The sequence below is a fragment of the Sapajus apella genome, unplaced genomic scaffold (genome assembly GCF_009761245.1).
Source record: "Sapajus apella isolate SASKATOON/1434 unplaced genomic scaffold, GSC_monkey_1.0 scaffold2, whole genome shotgun sequence".
In the NCBI taxonomy this organism is placed as follows: Eukaryota; Metazoa; Chordata; class Mammalia; order Primates; family Cebidae; genus Sapajus; species Sapajus apella.
In genome coordinates, this window is record NW_022436942.1 from 25,594,989 (window position 1) to 25,616,655 (window position 21,667).

Genomic DNA, 21,667 nt, shown 5'->3' on the forward strand with positions numbered 1-21,667 from the left:
GCTTATACAAAATGGCAGTGATTTTAAGCCTAAACCTGAGTACAGATCAGAATCACTAGGAGCTCAGAAATTCTGTACTGAAAAATACTGGTGGCTTGGTCTCCACCCCTGGAGATGTAAGTTAAGTCTTGGGGAGTCCCATTAATTTTTGTAAAAAGATCCCCAAGTGATTCTTATGTACAGATAGGTATACAGCAATTGAGCCAAAGGACATACATTTGATTAGATACGAGACATGAAGATACAGAATCTGAAGATAACACCCAAGTTCCTAGTTTGGGCCCCTAAATGGATGATCCTACCCTAACAAAGATGGGAACACAGGAGGAGAACACTGAGCTGCAGGCATTCGTGAAGCATTCATGATGTACACCAAGGAAGTAAAAATGCAGATCTGAGATGAGGTTTCCTGAGGGGGATGGTGAGAGGAGCTGGGATCTGTATTCCACAAGGAGTAACCTGGCCAGGGCAAATGTGCTACTTTCCATCCACATGCTGTCCTCCCATCCCACTGTGCTCCTTCCTGCCAAGCCTAGGGGGTACATGCTGGCTGTCAAAGCATGACATATTTCACCCGAGAATCATCCTTCTACTTGGCTCTGCTTCTAAAGCAAGGATTACATGGTAAAGCAAAGAGCAAGTAACAGGATTACTGCCATTTTGTATGACAGAAAATAACAAAGGGAATACAGACAAAACTAAACAAACGTGTAAGACACAGTGGATACATGAATTCTGGAAACATTAGCATTTTACTGAAACTTTACCAAATTAAGGGAGCAAAGGGAAGGATGAGATGGTCATGGCCACAAAGTGTACCCCCCGCACACACATCTGTCTCCTTGGCTCTTCCATCCCTACCTGCAGAGACACCAGAGCGCGAAGCCAAGTCCACAGTAAGGGTCAAGGCAGATGGCGATCTGCCGAGAAGAGTACAATTCGCACTGAAGCTTGATGGCTCGACACAGAGCATTCACTGCAGAGTGGGACATCTGGAAAGTATGGAAAATGGAACAGGCTGGAACCATCATCCCACAGGCAGAGAAACAGCTCTGACGACAGCTTTTAAAATTCCCTAAACTCCTCAAAACGATGTATAATTTTTAGTGCTTCAAAGCCTAATCTAAGTCTCCATTAAGATAACATATTTCTGTTCATTAGTTAATACGGATTTTTTTTTTAAGACGGAGTTTCGCTCTTGTTGCCTAGGCTGGAGTGCAATGGCGCAATCTCGGCTCACTGCAACCTCAACCTCTCAAGTAGCTGGGATTATAGGCATGCGCCGCCATGCCCAGCTAAATTTCTTTTTTTTTTTTGAGATGGAGTTTCGCTCATTGCCCAAGCTGGAGTGTAATGGTGTGATCTTGGCTAACTGCAACCTCCGCCTTCCAGGTTCAAGCGATTCTCCTGCCTCAGCCTCCCAAGTTGCTGGGATTACAGGCACACGCCACCACACCTGGCTAATTTTTGTATTTTTAGTAGAGACGGGGTTTCACCATGTTGGTCTAGCTGGTCTTGAACTCCTGACCTCATGATCTGCCCACCTCAGCCTCCCAAAGTGCTGGGATTACAGGCATGAGCCACCATGCCCTGCCTAATTTGGTACTGTTAGCAGAGACAGGGTTTTTCCATGTTGTTCAGGCTGGTCTTGAACTCCTGACCTTAGGTGATCCACCTGTCTTGGCCTCCCAATGCGTGAGCCTGCCTAGCCAATACTGAATTTTATGGTATCTGAATCTCAGATTTCATACATATTTTAACTAAAACTCTTTATCTTTCAGCTTCTATGCTAGGTTCAGACACTTCATAATACAAGTAACGGATCCCGGAGGAGCCAATGCTTTTATTTAAATAGAGCAGCGACTCTTGATTCTCCCTCTGCCTACTGGTCTCTGGTACAACCACTTGGCCTCTGCATCTAAAGTTTCTGGGGCAGTGGTCATCTCCGTTTTTTTGCAGATGTGGCTTTTTTTCCAGCATTCATCTTACCTTCACTCCTGTAAGCATGCCAGTTGTGGAGACACTAAAATCAAGATATGCTAACATCTCGGGAGTGGGTGGTTTATACAGCTGAGGTAACCTTTTCCTGGGTAAATCATCTGCAATGAAAAGAAAAAACCTGATGTCAATCCAACCTGCTGGAACATGAAAATCATTGCTTTTCAACTTTTTTTCTGTGGCTTTGCTATGGCCAAATTTAGCTTCAGGGATTTGCTAAAGCTTAGGCTTCTCATATTTAACCAAGTAGCTCACATATGTCATTCTTAGAGGTGGGCTGGGGCTGAGGACACCACTAGACAACACAGGCAAGCAAATCTACATCAGGTAAATGTATCTGCTAGCAGCTTAGTAAGGGGAAGTAGAACACAGTAGGAAGCAGACTGCTGTTCAAACGCCAGCTCTACCATCAGCTACGTGACCTTGGAGTTATTTTACCTCTTCGTGTCTGTTTTCTTTTTCTCTAAAATGAATCTCTAAAATACCTACCCTCATAGAACTATTGGGAAGTTAATTCACATAAAGCACTTTTAAAGCAACTGACTGAAGAAATGATCAAAAAGCATTAGCTATTATACTGGTTTCAAGTTAAAGTTCATTATTTACAGTTTAGTATGCATTATATTACTCATGTATGGGTTTAAAAGTTGGAGTTTTCTCTAAGTTAACTTAGCAGATTTTTTTTTAATTGCATTTTAGGTTCTGGGGTACATGTGAAGAACATGCAAGATTGTTGCATAGGTACACACACGGCAGTGTGATTTGCTGCCTTCCTCCCCTTCACCTATATCTGGCATTTCTCCCCATGCTCTCTCTCCCCAGCTCCCCACCCCCCACTGTCCCTCCCCTATTTCCCCCCCAACAGACCCCAGTGTGTGATGCTCCCCTCCCTGTATCCATGTATTCTCCTTGTTCAATACCTGCCTATGAGTGAGAACATGCGGTGTTTGATTTTCTGTTCTTGTGTCAGTTTACTGAGAATGATGGTTTCCAGGTTCATCCATGTCCCTACAAAGGACACGAACTCATCGTTTTTGATGGCTGCATAATATTCCATGGTGTATATGTGCCACATTTTCCCTGTCTAGTCTATCATCAATGGGCATTTGGGTTGGTTCCAGGTCTTTGCTATTGTAAACTGTGCTGCAATGAACATTCGTGTGCATGTGTCCTTACAGAACAATTTATAATCCTTTGGATATATACCCAGTAATGGGATTGCTGGGTTAAATGGAATTTCTATTTCTAGGTCCTTGAGGAATCACCACCCTGTCTTCCACAATGGTTGAACTAATTTACACCCCCCACCAACAGTGTAAAAGTGTTCCTATTTCTCCACATCCTCTCCAGCATGTGTTGTCTCCAGATTTTTTTTTTTTTTTTTTTTTTTTTTTGAGTTAGAGTTTCACTCTTGTTACCCAGGCTGGAGTGCAATGGCGCAATCTCGGCTCACCGCAACCTCCACCTCCTGGGTTCAGGCAATTCTCCTGCCTCAGCCTCCTGAGTCACTGGGATTACAGGCACGCGCCACCATGCCCAGCTAATTTTTTGTAATTTTAGTAGAGACAGGGTTTCACCATGTTGACCAGGATGGTCTCAATCTCTTGACCTCGTGATCCACCCGCCTCGGCCTCCCAAAGTGCTGGGATTACAGGTGTGAGCCACCGTGCCCGGCCTGTCTCCAGATTTTTTAATGATCGCCATTCTAACTGGCGTGAGACGGTATCTCAATGTAGTTTTGATTTGCATTTCTCTAATGACCAGTGATCATGAGCATTTTTCATATGTTTGTCGGCCTCATGTATGTCTTCTTTTGTAAAGTGTCTGTTCATACACTTTGCCCACTTTTGAATGGGCTTGTTTTTTTCTTGTAAATCTGTTTTAGTTCTTTGTAAATTCTGGATATCAGCATTTGTCAGATGGGTAGACTGCAAAAATTTCTTCCCATTCTGTTGGTTGCTGATTCACTCTAATGACTGTTTCTTTTGCCGTGCAGAAGCTGTGGAGTTTGATTAGGTCCCATTTGTCTATTTTGGCTTTTGCTGCCAATGCTTCTGGTGTTTTGGTCATGAAGTCCTTGCCTATGCCTAATGTCCTGAATAGTTTTGCCTAGATTTTCTTCTAGGGTTTGTATGGTGTTAGGTCATATGTTTAAGTCTTTAATCCATCTGGAGTTAATTTTAGTGTAAGGTGTCAGGAAGGGGTCCAGTTTCTGCTTTCTGCACATGGCTAGCCCGTTTTCCCAACACCATTTATTAAACAGGGACTCCTTTCCCCATTGCTTGTTTTTGTCACGTTTGTCAAAGATCAGATGGTTGTAGATACGTTGTGTTGCCTCCGAGGCCTCTGTTCTGTTCCATTGGTCTATATCTCTGTTTTGGCACCAGTACCATGCTGTTTTGATTACTGTAGCCTTGTAGGTAAGTCCAGTAATGTGATGCCTCCTGCTTTGTTCTTTTTGCTTAGAATTGACTTGGCTATGTGGGCTCTCTTTTGGTTCCATATGAAGTTTAAGGTGGTTTTTTCCAGTTCTGTGAAGAAGGTCATTGGTAGCTTGATGGGGATAGCGTTGAATCTGTAAATTACTTTGGGCAGTATGGCCATTTTCACGATATTGATTCTTCTTAACCATGAACATGGAATGTTTCTCCATCTGTTTGTGTCCTCTCTTATTTCATTGAGCAGTGGTTTGTAGTTCTCCTTGAAGAGGTTCTTTACGTTCCTTGTTAGTTGTATTCCTAGGTATTTTATTCTCTTTGTAGCAATTGTGAATGGCAGTTCGTTCTTGATTTGGCTCTCTTTAAGTCTGTTATTGGTGTATAGGAATGCTTGTGATTTTTGCATATTGATTTTGTATCCTGAGACTTTGCTGAAGTTGCTTATCAGTTTCGGGAGATTTTGGACTGAGACGATGGGGTCTTCTAGATATACAATCATGTTGTCTGCAAATAGAGACAATTTGACTTCCTCCTTTCCTATTTGAATACCCTTTATTTCTTTTTCTTGCCTGATTGCTCTGGCTCTTAGCAGATATTTTTTTTAAGACAGGGTCTTGTTCTGTTGCCCAGGCTACAGTGCAATGGCTCAATCTCAGCTCACTGCAACCTCCACCTCCTAGGCTCATATGATTCTCCCACCTCAGCTTCCTGAGTAGCTGGGACTATAGGTTCATGCCACCATTACTAGCTAATTAAAAAAAAAATTTTTTTTGTAGAGGTGAGGTATTATATTGCCTAGGCTAGCCTCCACTCAAGTGATCCTCCTGCCTCAGCCTCCCAAAGTGCTGGGATCACAAGCATATGCTGCTGTGACTGGCTAACCTCGCAGAATTTTAAGAATAGTAATCTATCTGGGTGCAGTGACTTAGTTGTGTAGTCCCAGCTACTTGGAAGGCTGGGACAAGAGAATTGTGTGAACCCAGGAGTTTAAGGCCAGCCTGGGCAACATGCCTGTAATGGCTCATGCCTGTAATCCCAGCACTTTGGGAGGCAGGGGTGGGTAGATCACAAGGTCAAGAAATGGAGACCATCTGGGCCAACATGGTAAAATGCCGTTTCTACTAAAAATACAAAACTTAGCTGGGCATGGTGGCATGCACCTGTAGTCCCATCTACTAGGGAGGCTGAGGCAGGAGAATCACTTGAACCTGGGGGCAGAGGATGCAGTGAGCCGAGATTGTGCCACTGTACTCCAGCCTGGTGACAGTGGGAAACTCCGTCTCAAAAAAAAAAAAAAAAAAAAAGAATGGTGGCCAGGCATGGTGGCTCTTGCTTGTAATACTAGCACTTTGGGAGGCTGAGGCAGGTGGATCACTTAAGGACAGGGGTTTGAGACCAGCCTGGCCAACATGGCAAAAACCCTGTCTCTACTAAAAATGTAAAAATTAGCTGGGCATGATAGTGCATGCCTGTAGTCCCAACTACTTGGGAGGCTGAGGCAGGAGAATAGCTTCAACCAGGGAGGCAGAGGTTACAGTGAGCTGAGGTTGTGCCGTTGCACTCCAGCCTGGGCAACAAGAGCAAAATTCCGTTTCAATTAAAAAAAAAAATAAATAAAGCAGAGAATTCCCAATTCTTGGTTACCATCCTTTTTTTTTCTTTCTTTTTTTCTTTATGACATGGAGTTTTGGCTAATTTTGTATTTTTAGTAGAGACGGGATTTCTCCGTGTTGATCAGGCTCATCTCAAACTCCTTACCTCTGGTGATCCACCTGCCTTGGCCTTCCAAAGTGCTGGGATTATAGGCATGAGCCACTGTGCCTCACTGTTTTCACTCATTTATGATACGTCCTCTGTTTCCCCCCATGTGCTTTATAACCAGGGATGCCAAGGATGTCCTCTGGCCCCAGCCATACCTCTTCAATGGCTCCTCTGGCTTTCTGGATCAAGAAGCACTTCTAACTCTGAGTTTTAAATCACCATATCATAGGACACCCATTTCTGGTCAAAGGAAAGACTATCACCTTTGACCTCCCTTTGTGCAGGGAAGCGTCACTCATATGATCACTCATGTGCCTAGAGAAATCTTGCTGTTACGATTGAGCCCATTAACCATAGTAGATCTACTGGCATCATTAACACCAACGCAATCCATTTGTGGTGAACATATTATATATATAATTATGCTTCTATCCTTCAGTAACAAATATTAAAAAAAAAAACAAAAAAAAACCCAGTTCAGCATCTGGTACACAATAATCACAAATACATGTCATTCCTGCATTTGAATCCAGAGTGAAAAAAAAAAACAAAACGGGTAGGGAGGACATTAATGCTTAAGAGGCTGGGAATGGTGTCAAACTAGCTGGATTTGAATTTCAGTTCTGCTGCTTATTTAACTTCCCTCAGTTTTCTAATCTGCAAAATGAGGATAAAAATAGCAACTTACAGGGTTATTATAAGGATTAAATTATATAACACATTAAATGACTGACATATCATAAGGGCTCAATGAAGGTTAGATGTTGCCATTATAATTACACACTAGGAGCTTTGTATTACATCATTTAATCTTTACAACTCCCAGTTCATAGACAGGTTAGTAAGGATACTCATAGAGTGGTAGATATAGCTGGACTTAAACCCCACCTGCCTGACTCCAAAACCCACACTCTTCCTATACCACAGATTTTCCAACTATTCCCTTATCTTACTCCCTTCTTTTTTTTTTTTTTTTGATACAGAGTCTCTCTCGTCTCCCAGGCTGGAGTGCAATGGCACGATCCTGGCTCACCGCAACCTCTGCCTGCCGGGTTCAAGTGATTCTCCTTCTTCAGCCTCCCAAGCAGCTAGGACTATAGGTATGCGCCACTACACCTGGCTAGTTTTGTATTTTTAGTAGAGATGGGGTTTCTCCATGTTGGTCAGGCTGGTCTCGAACTCGCGACCTCAGGTGATCCACCAGCCTCAGCCTCCCAAAGTGCTGGGATTACAGGCTTGAGCCGCTGCACCCAGCCTTACTCCCTTCTTTAATATATATACTATCTAAAAATTCACGCACTTTATGGCTTTCGAAGTATATAGTATTTTCATATATACTGCATTTTATCTTCTCAATAAATATACGAGCTGGGCAGTGGTAGGCAGTAGCTTAGGCAAGGGTAATTTTAGTCAACATTACACGGGCAGTAGGTAATGAAGCTTGAGCCAGAACCCGAATCTTTTGACTTCCAGTCCAGTATTGTTTCAACAATATCACATCTCCAACGAAAGGATCAGATTGTCTCAATATTTTACTTGGCCCTACATGTACATAGTCACATGTAGCATAAAAACCTAACCACCTTTTCAATGATGTCAAGAGTAACAGGAAAACACTTTTGTTTGGAGAGCTCTTAGCAGACTGTGATCTGGCTCTTTGCATCTGGCTGTCAGTGTCTAGTCCTGCACAAGCTTACTGATGCTAGGTTTTGCATCTGTCTTAGTAAGCAGAAGACATAAAGGCAGGGTAAACATATATGGAATGAAAATGGAGGACCATTCAGGTATTGTGAGTTCTCACTCCCTCCACCCTTTCACCTGTGTCAATGATGGTTGGCCAGGTTTTCACATCCACAGCTGCTGCTGCCTCTCGTGACCTCAGTAGTCTCATTAGGGTCTGACTGGTGAGAATACAGGCTGCTTTGCTGACCTGGAAAACAAATGTACAGAAATAAGCACCAGGAGGCTCAACCCCAACATGCTGTCACAGGCCCTGGCTGCTGCTAAAAGCCACTCATGTACCACACTGGGCAGGGCAGTTTCAAAGAACACATGTGGGATAGACGAGGTCAATGTTTCTCCCTTGCATGTTTCCTTCTGGAAATGTGTCACTTAATTCTCTCAGAATAATGGACCTGTTCACAATACGCTGTGTTGTTTATAATAGTGATTCTCAAAATATTTCATAGTCACAATAATCTCAGTATGGAGTCCAGAATCCCATGATTTCATGAAGACCAAAATTAAATAAAAACATGGATTTTGTAGTGCTCAGGATATGAGAAGAATCAGATAACCATGCTTGAAAGAGATTGCTTCAGTCTCTAGTGAATGGTGAGACTTACTACACCTAGACCATACACTGAACCTGAGGAACCCTGATGCCGATACAAGCGCTCACAGAAACTAAGTTCTCTTGCCCAGCTACACACAGAAATGCAAAGTGACCTACTTTGCCTACAAACTGCATCAACAGCAACTCCCCTCCCTGCTTTTCTGGCCTACTTTGTAGAATATAACAAGGGCATTTTGCTGAATTACACTTTGTAATAAAATCATCTATGGTGATCATGGCTTTCATACTGTGGGCTCCAGTTTTGCTGACAGAGCAGCAGTTCTCAGAGAAGTAAATGCTACATGAACTGGAATTTTGTAATCTATCAGCACTGGCCAAGGCTTCCCCTTGCTGTAAACACTAGGATCTGATGCAATACACACTTAGCTTATTTTCTTCAATTCTCATATCCTATAAAAACTTCCATTATCTCCAGAGCAAGATCTGAACACCTTTTAATGCTACACCAAGTAAATTATCAAAGTAACTAAAATAGAAGCGACCTAACACTGGGGATAATTCAGTTTGGCATTTAAAATCCCCTGATTATTTTGCAGGAAATACCAGACAGCATGTTTTAGACAGAAGGGGAGACAGAAATACTTTTTTTTTTGGCCGGGTCTGCTCAGGCTGAAGTGCAGTGGCGTGATCTCGGCTCACTTCTAACCTCCATCTCCCAGACTCAAGTGATCCTCCTGCCTCAGCCTCCTGATTAGCTGGGACTATAGGCAAGTGACACAATGCCTGGCTACTTTTGTATGTTTGTTGGAGAAATACTAATGGCTGCTTCACCTCCTTAATGTTTCTGATTACTGCCCACAATTCTGTATGTCACCAATACCCACTTTCCCCCAGTTCCTTCACTGCATAATGGTTACTTTGGCCGGATTAACAAAAAGGAGGTAGTTTCCGGGAGACAAATTTGAATTTCTGACTTAACAAAACTGGAAATTAGTAAAGATCCTTAGTTGTCTGAATCTGGATTTTAGGAGATGAGGAAAAGGCAAGATACATCTGGTACTTACATCAACAATCATTCGGACGGTGGGCAGCGTGGCCGTGAGGTTCTGAGCATGTGGAGGTCTGACAGTCACAGGTATACAGCCCGCATACAAGCAGCCATAGAAGGCAGCAATTAACTCAATGCCTGCAAGACCAAAAACCCTATCAGGAGAGTGACTGAACTGCCTGAGAGCACCGAGGAACTAAAAGGCAAATCATCCAAAACTATTAAATCATGTGCCAGACGGGTTCTGTAGACCATAATTTAACAGAGACTCTAGCAGAAGGTATTGAAAGTGAAAGAAGCAGCGTATAAAACTTTAGAAAATACACAGAAAACAATAAACAAAAAAGGAAATCACATATTCTTGGAAATATTTCTGAAGAAGGTATATTGACATTATTACTTGATGTTACTCAGGAGAAAATAACTGCAAAAACCAGGAATGGCTAACTAGGAAAAAACAAGAATGGAGAACAGAGAGGTGAGGAAGCCCTGAGCTTTTTGAAAATATTTAGAAGGCTGCTCTATAAAGAGCAATCAGACTTCTTAGATGTTGTTGAAGGGGCGTGAGTTTTAGGGACCAAAGTGTGACTCAGTCTGAGGAAGACTCTGGGCAGAGGCCTCCTCAGGAAGAGCTCAGGTCCTTCCCCGTGGCCTCTCACTGACAGGTGCAAAGCCATCTCCTGGGCACACGATGGAAGGGACTGCTCTATCATGTGATCGTCTATGAACTCTCAATATCCAGGTAAATAAGGCAGCATATAAGAGTCACAGAATGAGCCCAGCATGGTGGCACACACCTGTAATCCCAGCACTTTGGGAGGTGAGTGGATCACCTGAGGTCAGAGTTTGAGACAAACCTGGCCAACATGGTGAAACCCTGTCTTTATTAAAAATATAAAAATTAGCTAGGCATGGTGGCGTATGCCCGTAATTCCAGCTACTCGGGAGACTGAGGCAGGAGAATCACTGGAACCGGGTAGGCAGAGGTTGCAGTGAGCTGGGATTGCGCCACTGCACTTGAGCCTGGGCGACAGGGCGAGACTCCGTCTCAAAAAAAAAAAAAAGAATGACAGAATGAAATGAAGTGTCGGGGGATAACAGGACGGCCAAAGAAAGCTAGATGTATGAGTGGATTAGGTGACAGAAATAACAAAGGATAGGAAAACTCAAATATTTCATCCAGAATTTTGAATCTTTACATCAAATTGTCACCAAATAATTCTAAACCCCTCTTACTATGAAGACGAGGTTGTTGAATTAAGTCAGAACATGAAAGTAGCAGTAATAGAAGAAGACCAAACATCACTCATATGAAAAATGTTAAGTCAACAGAATTCACGCACAACATTTCTTTGGAGACTGGGTGAAACTGTCCCATTCCTAAACATTCACAGAAAGAAAGCATCTGTTTTCAGGGTTTCCAAAAGCCAAGCAGCTGAAGTCTTCATTCATTCATTATTTACTGAGTGCCTTTTATGTGCCAGGCACTAAAAGAAATATAAGAGCAGACATGGTCCCAGGAGAGCCACTGTACTGCACAAGTTGGGTGGGGAGGCTTGGTTCTCACCTCAGCCTGTGTGCATGGTCTTTTAAGTGTTCGGAAGTACACAGCACGCAAGTCATAGATAGTGGCCCTGAGTGCCTATCCTCTTATAATTTGTAGTCAGTCTAGTACTGGAGCTTAAAGTCTAGTCTACCAGTCTAATGCTTACCAGGTGGATAGAGCAACACCACATTATCGCCTGCATTTAGATGTCCCTTATCACCAAGAACAGATGCAATCCTCTCTGCTCGCTTATGAAGTTGAAGGCAGCTGGCTGTGCATACAGTAGTTCCCTTTAAACAAAAGAAAGGATAAATGGGTCAAAACTCAGAAAATAAACAGTAATAAGCACAGCCAATTCAACATCATACCTGAAAGGCTTGTGCCTTTGTAGATTATCCTTAGCAAGTTATCAATTCCAGTGAAAATTTCCCTGGCATCAAAGACATATGTGGGGCTGGACAGGGTGGCTCACACCTGTAACCTTAGCACTTTGGAAGGATCAGGTGGGAACACTGTTTGAGCCCAGGAATTTAAGACAAGCCTGAGCAACATAGCCGGATCTCCTCTCTACTAAAATTACAAAAAAATCAGTCGGGTGTGGTGGTGGCATGTGCCTGTAGTTCCCGCAACTCAAGAGGCAGAAGTGGGAGAATCACTTGAGCCAATGCACTCCAGCCTGAGTGACAGAGTGAGACTCTGTCTCAAAATAAATAATAATAAAAAATAAAAGACATGTAATAGAACCTTTTTCTTTTTTCTTTCTTTTCCTTCTGACATGGTCATGCTGGTGCCTAAGCTGCAGTGCAATGATGCAATCACAGCTCACTGCAGCTTGCAGCCTCAAACTCCCGGGTTCAAGCCATCCTCCTGCCTCATCCTTCCAAGAAGCTGGGGCTACAGGCATGAGTCACCGTGCCTGGCTGACATTTTTAAATGAGATATGAGAACCTTAATAAATCTGTGGGCTTGAAGAAAAGCCCACTTCATGTAGAGGTGAAGCAAGGAAGTCCCCCAATTTTCTGTCATAAAAGGAATGGTTCTTAAGATTTTTAAAGTATTTTTAATAAGATGCATAGCATATTCCTCTCATTGAGTTCTATTATTGCATTAAAAAAAAATCAGATTCCAGGAGGATGGGAGAGATGGGTATACTATGGATAGGTCCCTAAGAGATCCAATAGGCGCTTCCAGTCTTCCCCACTCTGGTGAGAAATACTACTGTCCATAAGTCACAGACATTGAGCCTATGAGTCAGCCATTAACACAAACAAAATTCAGCTGACTCCCACAGAATGAATAGCTTTAAAATACCATATATATATATATATATATTTTTTTTTTTTTTTCCTTTCTTTTTTTTGAGCAGGGCCTTGCTCTGTTGCCCAGGCTGGAGTGCAGTGGTATGATCTTGGCTCACTGCAACCTCTGTCTCCAGGGTTCAAGTTATTATTGTGCCTCAGCCTCCCAAATAGCTGGGATTACAGGTGCCCACCACCACGCCTGGCTGATTTTTTTTTTTTTTTTTTTGAGACAGAGTCTCACTCTGTTGCCCAGGCTGAAGTGCAATGGTGCAATTTTGGCTCACTACAACCTCTGCCTCCAGGGTTGAAGTGATTCTCCTGCCTCAGCTTCCTGAGTAGCTGAAATTACAGATACCTGCCACCGCGCCTGGCTGATTTTTGTATTTTTAGCAGAAACAGGGCTTCGCCATGTTGACCAGGCTGGTCTTGAACTCTTAACCTCAAGTGACCTACTGCCTCAGCCTCCCAAAGTATTAGGATTACAGGTATGAGCCACCACGCCCAGTCCTAAAATACAATATTATAATGAACCATCCATGGGAAGCCAGTAGTTAAATGTACTCTTTTTATCTGTTAGCAATAAATCATTTAATTACGAATTAAGTACCAGAAATAACTTAGGTTTTTAAAATGCTGGTCTAAGGTCATTTTCTTCCTAGCAGAAATCCAGGAATTAAAAGTCCAATTGGGTTAAAAAAAACTGTATGACATAATGCATTCTGAACATCTATGTATCTATGTAATTGCATTGTTGGCTCCATTTTTCCTATCAGAATTGAATAAAGATGTGACTGTACCATAAGAAAAGAAGGTATTATATAGCACTCCAGGAGGTTTCATTCCAACCTTAAAGTGATTGCAGTTTATCCTCATATGTCAAAGCAAGGAGAAAGCTATAACTCTTCCTCAGAGGTGACAACAGAAATTTTCTGATGAAAGAGATAAAGAGCCCCTAAGATACTCCTATGGTAGTCGGCTGATTAGATATACCATTGCATTTTTAATACCTTGGCATTTAACAGCATGAAGAGTACATGGTCAGGAGTCGCCTGGGCTCGCCACTGTAAGATCTCTGCCAGAAACTGGTGCTGAATTCATAAAGCAGAAAAAGGACTCAGGGTCAGCAACATATAACAAGTCATATAATGCATCCCCCAGCTGCTACCTGCAATTAAAATTCTGTCCAGAATTGAGTGCAAATTCTGTCCTTTGCAACACTTCAGGAACACTTACCTTCCTCACCAAATCATTTTCTTCTATTTGTCCCAGGTCCCTTCCAGCAGCTTGTGCTATGCGTTTTCCAGCAACCAGATTCCCAACCATCACGGAAGCAGGGCCTACACCTGTAAATAAACGCAAAACCCAACTCCCTGAAGATGACAATTCCAACTAAGTATCCAGAGCATTTCCAGACTGACCAAAACTGGATCAAATGTTCGTCCAACAATACTGACTGAGCACTCTTCTAGGCACTAGGAACCCAAGAGCAAATAGGGCAAGGAGCTTGCATTTTGGAGAAGGGTAACCAAAAAATACATACACAAATAAATAAACACAAGTAGTGTGAAGTACTGGAAAAAAACAGGAACACAGGAGGGATAGGGACTGGGGTGGAGAGGAGCAGGCAGCTATTGTAGTTTGGGGTATACAAGAAGTTTTCACTCTGAGGAGGTGACAGCTGGTTGCACAGGTTCCTACCAATAATTTAATATTCTCCAATCATAATAGAACCCTTAAAGAGGGTCAATAAAGAATACCTGGCCTGGAAAGAAATATGTCATCTACGAGGCCTGAGGAGTTTATCCAGAATATTAAATTTGTTCAATTAAAAGTGAATAATGGCCAGGCATGGTGGCTCATGCCTGTAATCACAGCACTTTGGGAGGCTGAGGTAGGCAGATCACTTGAGCTCAGGAGTTCAAAACCAGCCTGGGCACCATGACAAAACCCTGTCTCTACAAATACATAAAAAAAATTAGCCCGGTGTGGTGGCACACACCTTTAGTCCAGGCTACTCAGGAGGCTGAGGTAAGAGGACCACTTGTGCCAGAGTTCAGAGTTCAAAGCTGCAGTGAGATGACATCGTGCCACCGCACTCCACCCTGGGCAACAGTGTTAAGACCCTGTCTGCAAACAAACAAACAAAAACAAAAAGCTCAGGGAAAAAATGTCAGCAAGGCCAGGCATGGTGCCTTGCTCCTATAATCCTACCAATTTGGGAGGCAGCGATGAGTAGATCATTTGAGGCCAGGAGTTTGAGACCAGCCTGCCCAGTATGGCAAAACCCCAACTCTACTAAAAATACAAAAATTAGCTCAGCATGGTAGCTCAAGCCTGTAATCCCTGGTACTTGGTGGCTGGATCCTGGATGGCAGAGGTTGCAGTGAGCCATATCATGCCACAGCACTACAGCTTGGGCAAGAGAGCAAGACTATCTCAAATCTAGGGTAGGCTAAATGGGTGCTCCTCACTGTACTATTCTTCTAACTTTTTCATAGGTTCAACACTTCAAAATAAACAGGGGAGCCCAATTCCTCTCTAGAAAAATGTGCTGGGCGTTGTGTCCCTCTCTTGATGGTCATCTGCCTTATGGACTAAGAAGATGGCAAAAAGATGATAAAACAAAGCTTACTGCCAGCTAGGTTTTAAATGATGCTGATGCTATACTGAATTAATATTAAAAATCTTTTATTACATCAAAATCTGTTGATCCCGAATATACTGAAACAGATGAAACAAAATCACTTATATAATCAATTTTCAAAGGGTAAATATTTGGGGAACTTGGGTAAAGGATATAAGAAAAATCTATGTACCATGTGGCAACTATTTTGCGTGAAATTATTTCAAAATGGAAAGTTTAAAAAATTTAAAAATAGGCTGGGTGCGGTGGCTCACACCTGTAATCCCAGCACTTTGGGAGGTCAAGGTGGGCGGATCACAAGGTCAGGAGATCAAGACTGTCCCGGCCAACATGGTGAAACCCCGTCTCTACTAAAATACAAAACAATTAGCAGGGTGTAGTGGCACACACCTGTAGTCCCAGCTACTCAGGAGGCTGAGGCAGGGGAATCGCTTGAACCGGGCAGTGGAGGATGCCATGAGCCAAGATCATGCACTGCACTACAGCCTGGGTGATAGAGCAAGATTCCATCTCAAAAAAAAAAAAAAAAAAATTAAAACAAAAAAACTAAAAAAAGTTAAAATTTTAGTCTACAAAGCATCTACTGCAATTTTAAGTAAATATGCACTATTCCACCCTAAGAAACTTCATGATAAATTATAGCTATATCATGTTGGAGACAGCCTTTTATACAGGCAGGGACTCAGAGTGCATTTGATTACGTAAACTGTGCAATCCGAGATTCACATTATAAAATAAAGACATGGTATTGTAAAAAGTGAATTTTGCAGTAGTTTAAAACAATAAAATTAATTCAGCAGCAGTTCCTTCAGGTTCTTCTGTGTGCACTTTGAATCTATGGGTCACAGAGAATGAAAGATACTAAAAGCAGTAACTCCAAGAAGCTAATTGCAGACACTGCTGTACCTGTAAATATGCCTTCTGATTTTCCCATAGAATTCTGTAAACGTCTTATGGCAAAAACTGCTAGTTATCAATTCTAGTATCTATTCTATTCTTCTTCCTTAATAACAGAAATCCCAGTTTTTAGCTGGACACATGCCTGGAATAAAGACTATATTCTTTACTGTGGCAGAATAACATGTAAGAGGAAGTAATAGATGCCATTTCTAGAAAATATGCTGAAGGAAAGAGTATTCTTTCTTTATGTTTTCCTCCTACCTGCTGGCTTGGATGTAGAGGCTGGGGAGCCTAATGAGCCCCAGGGCAGTTGCTAAGGATGGCTGTGGCAGATTATTTTGTTTTCCCATATCCTTCCTTTCCTTCTTGTCCTAGTTATGGCTGGATGGGAGAAGTATACTTCAAGGTCTGACTTGTTTTGGACAATGAAATGTTAGAACATGTGACACAAACAGAAGCTTTAAATACGCTCATGTGGTTTGGCTTGCTTTCTTGCTTCTGCCATCTGCCTTGAAAAAAATATGGCCCAGGTAGCTGCTGGTGTCATGATGAGGAGACACATGGAGCGGCTCTGAACCTAACATAAGCCTGGAGCCAAGTCCAGTCCAGAGGATCCCAGCCAAGCCAAACAGATCCACATTCCATGAGTAAGAAGCAAATGCTTGCTACTTCAAGGCACTGAGTTTTAGGGTTGTTTGTTCTGTAGCATATCTATAATAGTTGACTGACATAACACCAAAGCAAAAAGATGGGAAGCTGGAAGAACATGACTGAGGAGTGACTATTCTAGCCTTTGGATTACCTAGCTCTGAACTTCTTTTACCTGACAAAAAAATAAGCTTGCAGCTTTGTGCAGTGGCAGTATTGCAGCCAATGAGGTTTATCTGAGGCATGATTATTGCTAATTGAAAACTTTTCCCAATACCCTGCCATGATGACTTGAAATATAGTCAGCATTGGCAATTTTTGATAGTCTCTATGGAGACTGAATAAAAAAAAATAAGCTTCCTTCTTGCCTGAGCTGCTACTATGTTTTTCTGCAACTTGCAGCCAAGACTAGTCCTAACAAACACATTCTTTCTTTCCACAATAGCTCCAAAGGCATCTCAAGGATATCTTTGCCTCCGGGCTGCCTTAACAAACCTTTTCCATTTTCCCTTTCCACTCATTTCTTTTTTGTTGAGACAGGGTCTGATTCTGTCACCCAGACTGGAGTGCGATAGCACAATCTTGGTTCACCGCAACTTCCCAGGCTCAAGCCATCCTCTGTCAGCTCTGGAGTAGCTGGGACTACAGGTATGCACCACCAGGCCTGGCTTAATTTTTTGCATTTTTTTTGTACAGACAGGATTTTACCATGTTACCCAGGCTGTTCTCAAATTCCTGGGCTCAAGCAATCCTCCCACCTTGGCCTCCCAAAGTGTTTATAAACTAATTCTAGAGAAAGAATCATATTGAGAGAATCCGCTTCTTGAAGTTGGAATTTTAGTGCTAGGTCTTGGAAGTCAGCATGTTACCTGGTTGCTTTTGCCGGGGCTTTGGCAAATTTGTCACGCATGTATGTGGGCACATGAGGATATTGCAAGGATGCAGCGATCCCTCCAGAAAGAGTTGTTTCGTCTGCGATATATGGATTCCTCCTAGCGGAGTTTTTGGCAACGTATTGGCCGGCACCAGAGCAAGACAATAAACCCCCACTTGATGAATGCTATCGATTGCCTAGAAAAATACAAACAAAAATACTCAATGAGATTACTTCTGTTACATTTGACATATTCCTGATATAATCCATTATTTTACTCTAGGATTTTCCTTTCTCTATGCATTCTAGATCTAGAATCTAGAGTATCATTAAGATCCTATATATCTAAAGATTTAAAGATAATCATTAAGATAATATACATCTTTCAGCTGTGGCAGAGATTAAAAGAAGAGAGGTAAGATACAACTTAAATGGACAAAGGTGGGTATTGATTTGTAACTCTCAGTATGTTCTCTTTTTAATTTTTATTCTTTTTAGAGATAGGGTCTCACTCTGTCACCTAGGTTGGAATGCAATGGCACAAGCCGTGACAGCCTCAAACTCCTAAGCTCAAGTGATCCTCCTGCCTAAGCCTCCCAAGCAGCTGGGACTACAGGGATGCACCACTGAACCTGGCTAATTTGAAATGATTTTTTTCCTTTTTTAAATTTTTAAGTTTTTTTGTAGAGATGGGGGTCTCACTGTGCTGCCTAGACTGGTCCTGAACTTCTGGCCTCAAGTAATGCTCACGCCTTGGCCCCGCAAAGTGCTGAGATTACTGTCATGAGTCACCATGCCCAGCCAACATGTTCTCTCTTAAGTGACAATGACAGAAACCTAGAAATTTGTTTTGGTTCTTTTAATCTTTTAGCTATCTAATCAACGAAGCCTAATTAACAGAGGTAAAGTATTTTGATTATGAACACAATAGCAGCTCTCTGAAGGAGCCCCTACTTAAGTGATTCACCATGTTACCATGCATCTCCTCTGAAAAACGTCTGGGGTGGGGCCCACAGCACACTGAACACTGGAGGCCACAAGCTACCCTGAGCTTACCTGTGCTCCCAGCCATGTAACTGCATGTTTGCTGAAAGTCAGCTGTGTTCCTATACTGCTTATGACAGCTGTTCTTGTTGTTTTCACATAATATAATTAAATATTATGTTAACTGACCAAATGCAAATGCAAAAACACAGAAGGAGTTATGCTTTAGAAAGACACACTAAAAGTGAGCTCCTAAAAAACTATGTCCATAGGTCAGGCAAATTAATAATAAAAGTGAGGATTATCTACTTAAGTCATTTTTCAAATACCCACATTGTGGTGCTAACTTAAAATAAAACCAGGTCAGGTATGATGGCTCAGGCCTATAATCCCAGCACCTTGGGAGGTCGAGGTGAGAAGATAGTTTGAGTCCAGGAGTTTAAGAGAGGCTGGGCAACATGGCAAAACTCCATCTGTATATCTTAATTTTTAAAAAAAATTGAAAAGAAAACCAGAAACTGAAGACAATGCATTTTGATATAGTTTATGGAAGTAAGTTGACCTGGACCTCAAGTTGGTGTATTCATAATCACACTTCTCTGCATCAAAGGAATACACACTTAGATGTTTTGTATTAAAATTTAATACTAGAAGAATTTCTCATTTTAATGAAACTGACCGATTGTGGGGTTTTTTTTTTTTCTTTTTGAGATGGAGTCTCACTTTTTCTCCCAGGCTAGAGTACAGTGGCACAATCTAGAGTCACTGCAACCTCCACCTCCTGGGTTCAAGCAATTTTCTTGCCTCAGGCTCCCCAGTAGCTGGGATAACAGGTGCACGCCACCGCATCTGGCTAATTTTTGTATTTTTAGTAGAGACAGGGTTTTACCACATTGGCCAGGCTGGTCTTGAACTCCTGACCTCAAGTGATCCCCCCATCTCAGCCTCCTAAAGTGCTGGGATTACAGGTATGAGCCACCATGCCTGGCCACAACTGACCAACTGTTAATACTAGTTAGGAGGTTTCTACTGTATTACCCATAGGTCTTACTGAACAAGGAATATAATCTTAGAAGTAGAATAAACTCATAGTTATAAAGGTGACAGGTAAAAAAAGGACAAGGCTGAATGAATGAATGAATGAATGACAGAGTCCTGCTCTATCACCCAGGCTGGAGTGCAATGGTATGACCATTGCTCACTGTAACCTCAATTACTGGGCTCAAGTGATCCTCCCACTCCAGACTCTTAAGTAACTGGGACTACAGGCAGTGGCATCCAGCTAATTTATTTATTCATTTCTTTATTCTTTGTAGATACAGGGTCTTGCTCTGTTGCCCCAGGCTGGTCTTGAAGTTAACTGACCTTCAGCTTCAGCTTCCCAAAGTGTTGAGACTACAAACGTGAGCCACCATGTATGGTCAAGGTCTTTTATTAAAACAATTTAAGGGGCCAGGCGCATGATTCATGCCTGTAATCCCAGCATTTTGGGAGGGTGAGGCAGGTGGATCTCCTGAGGTCAGGAGTTAGAGACCACTCTAACCAACATGGTGAAACCCCATCTCTATTAAAAATACAAAAATTAACTGGGCGTGGTAGTGGTTGCCCGTAATCCCAGCTACTTGGGAGGCTGAAGCAGGAGAATTGCTGGAACCTGGAAGCAGAGGTTGCAGTGAGCCAAGATCATGTCACTGCACTCCAGCCTAGGTGACAAGAGCAAAACTCCATCTTAAAAAAAAAAAAAAAAAAAAAAAGTAAAAATAAACAATGTAAAAGGGCAAAAGAATAGACTTAAAAAATCGCAATCCTCAGACTATCCTACCAACCAACACAGATGACTGGGAAATGAAAAGTGTGGCAGAATTCCTAAGTTTCTGGTTGTTTAGAATACAAGAAAAACTAGCAAATGTGCTACAAGTAGCCTGGATTCCTCATTAAAAATGCATCTGTTAAGTCATCTACTAATTGCCTTTCCTTAGAAGGTGCTAAGTTAGGTATTTAGTTTATGTTATACACAGACCTGGAATTCAACCACCTCTGACCTTTAACCTATTGGAATACATGGTGTCCTTATTACTGTTCTACTATGGACTTGAATGCTCCAAGCTGGTAAATTACGAACACTGGAAAAATAATGGCCTGTTATCTCATGCCCAAATCAGAACCCAAATGACTTTCACAACAATTTGGATTAGTAAATTGGCACTGTATTTAATTCCTATAGTTGCTTTCCAGGGAAAAGTAACAAACATCTTGGGAAATGTCAGGTATACTTACTTTTCTATAATAAAAGAAAATGTGTAATTCACCAAAGGTTCTACCATTATATACCTCAAAGTTCATTCTGAACAAAATAAGGTTTCTGTTTGAAAATATGATTGGTATGAAAAATATTCTCTCTTGCACGTCTGCCCCTTAGCCATCTTTCAGAGATCTGCCCCATTCTACCTTCTTCATAGTCTTTCCTGACTAGTATATTTTCTTTTCTGATTTTCTACTACAAATAGCCTACGCTATACCAGCTGATAATTCAGAATTAAGGACCCTGAGGATAGAAAGAAATTTTTATTTATTTTTTTAAGACGGTGTTTCACCATATTGGTCAGGCTGGTCTTGAACTCCCGACCTCAGGTGATCCGCCCACTTTGGCCTCCAAAGTGCTTGGATTACAGGCGTGAGCCACCATGCCTAGCCAAAAGAAATCTTAAAAGTCATCTGGCAGCCGGGCAAGGTGGCTCACACCTGTAATCCCAACACTCTGAGAGGCTGAGACAGGTAGATCACTTGAGGTCAGGAGTTCGAGACTAGCCTGACCAACATGGTGAAACCCCATCTCTACTAAAAATACAAAAAATTAGTTGGGTATGGTGCTGGGTGCCTGTAATTCCAGCTACTTGGGAGGCTGAGACAGCAGAATAGCTTGAACATAGGAGGTGGAGGTTGCAGTGAGCCAAAATTGCACCACTGTACTCCAGCCTGGGCAACAAGAGTGAAACTCCGTCTCAAAAAAAAAAATAAATAAGTCATCTAGCACTACCACCATCTCAGGCTTGCATTGTTTCTACAACATTGCTGTTAACTAGCAGCTAATAAATTCAAATTCCCCACATAGAGAAGTTATAGACCTTGGGAACACTTCCACTGATACCTAAGTATGGCAAGGACAGGCCACACGTTCTTTGGACCATTCACTAGCCAACAAACATTTACTGAGCCTACTATGACATTT

General features: G+C 42.1%; 1 protein-coding gene and 1 non-coding gene across 8 annotated transcripts in view; one reads left to right on the forward strand and one right to left on the reverse strand.

Annotated features, from left to right (window-relative positions):
* Positions 1 to 21,667, reverse strand: part of DIP2B (disco interacting protein 2 homolog B) — a 269,005-nt gene that overhangs the window by 19,051 nt on the left and 228,287 nt on the right. For all 7 annotated transcript variants that reach the window (XM_032293570.1, XM_032293562.1, XM_032293545.1 and 4 more), the window contains 8 exons: positions 17,450 to 17,651; positions 13,622 to 13,731; positions 13,396 to 13,476; positions 11,254 to 11,377; positions 9,558 to 9,679; positions 8,016 to 8,127; positions 1,990 to 2,099; positions 862 to 992 (listed from right to left, as the gene is read on the reverse strand). In XM_032293570.1, the coding sequence (XP_032149461.1) occupies positions 862 to 992; positions 1,990 to 2,099; positions 8,016 to 8,127; positions 9,558 to 9,679; positions 11,254 to 11,377; positions 13,396 to 13,476; positions 13,622 to 13,731; positions 17,450 to 17,651 (992 nt within the window). The remainder of the gene's footprint in view (positions 1 to 861; positions 993 to 1,989; positions 2,100 to 8,015; positions 8,128 to 9,557; positions 9,680 to 11,253; positions 11,378 to 13,395; positions 13,477 to 13,621; positions 13,732 to 17,449; positions 17,652 to 21,667) is intronic.
* Positions 16,777 to 16,917, forward strand: LOC116528271. The gene has a single exon (XR_004258958.1). It is a non-coding gene; the product is annotated as a U4 spliceosomal RNA (small nuclear RNA).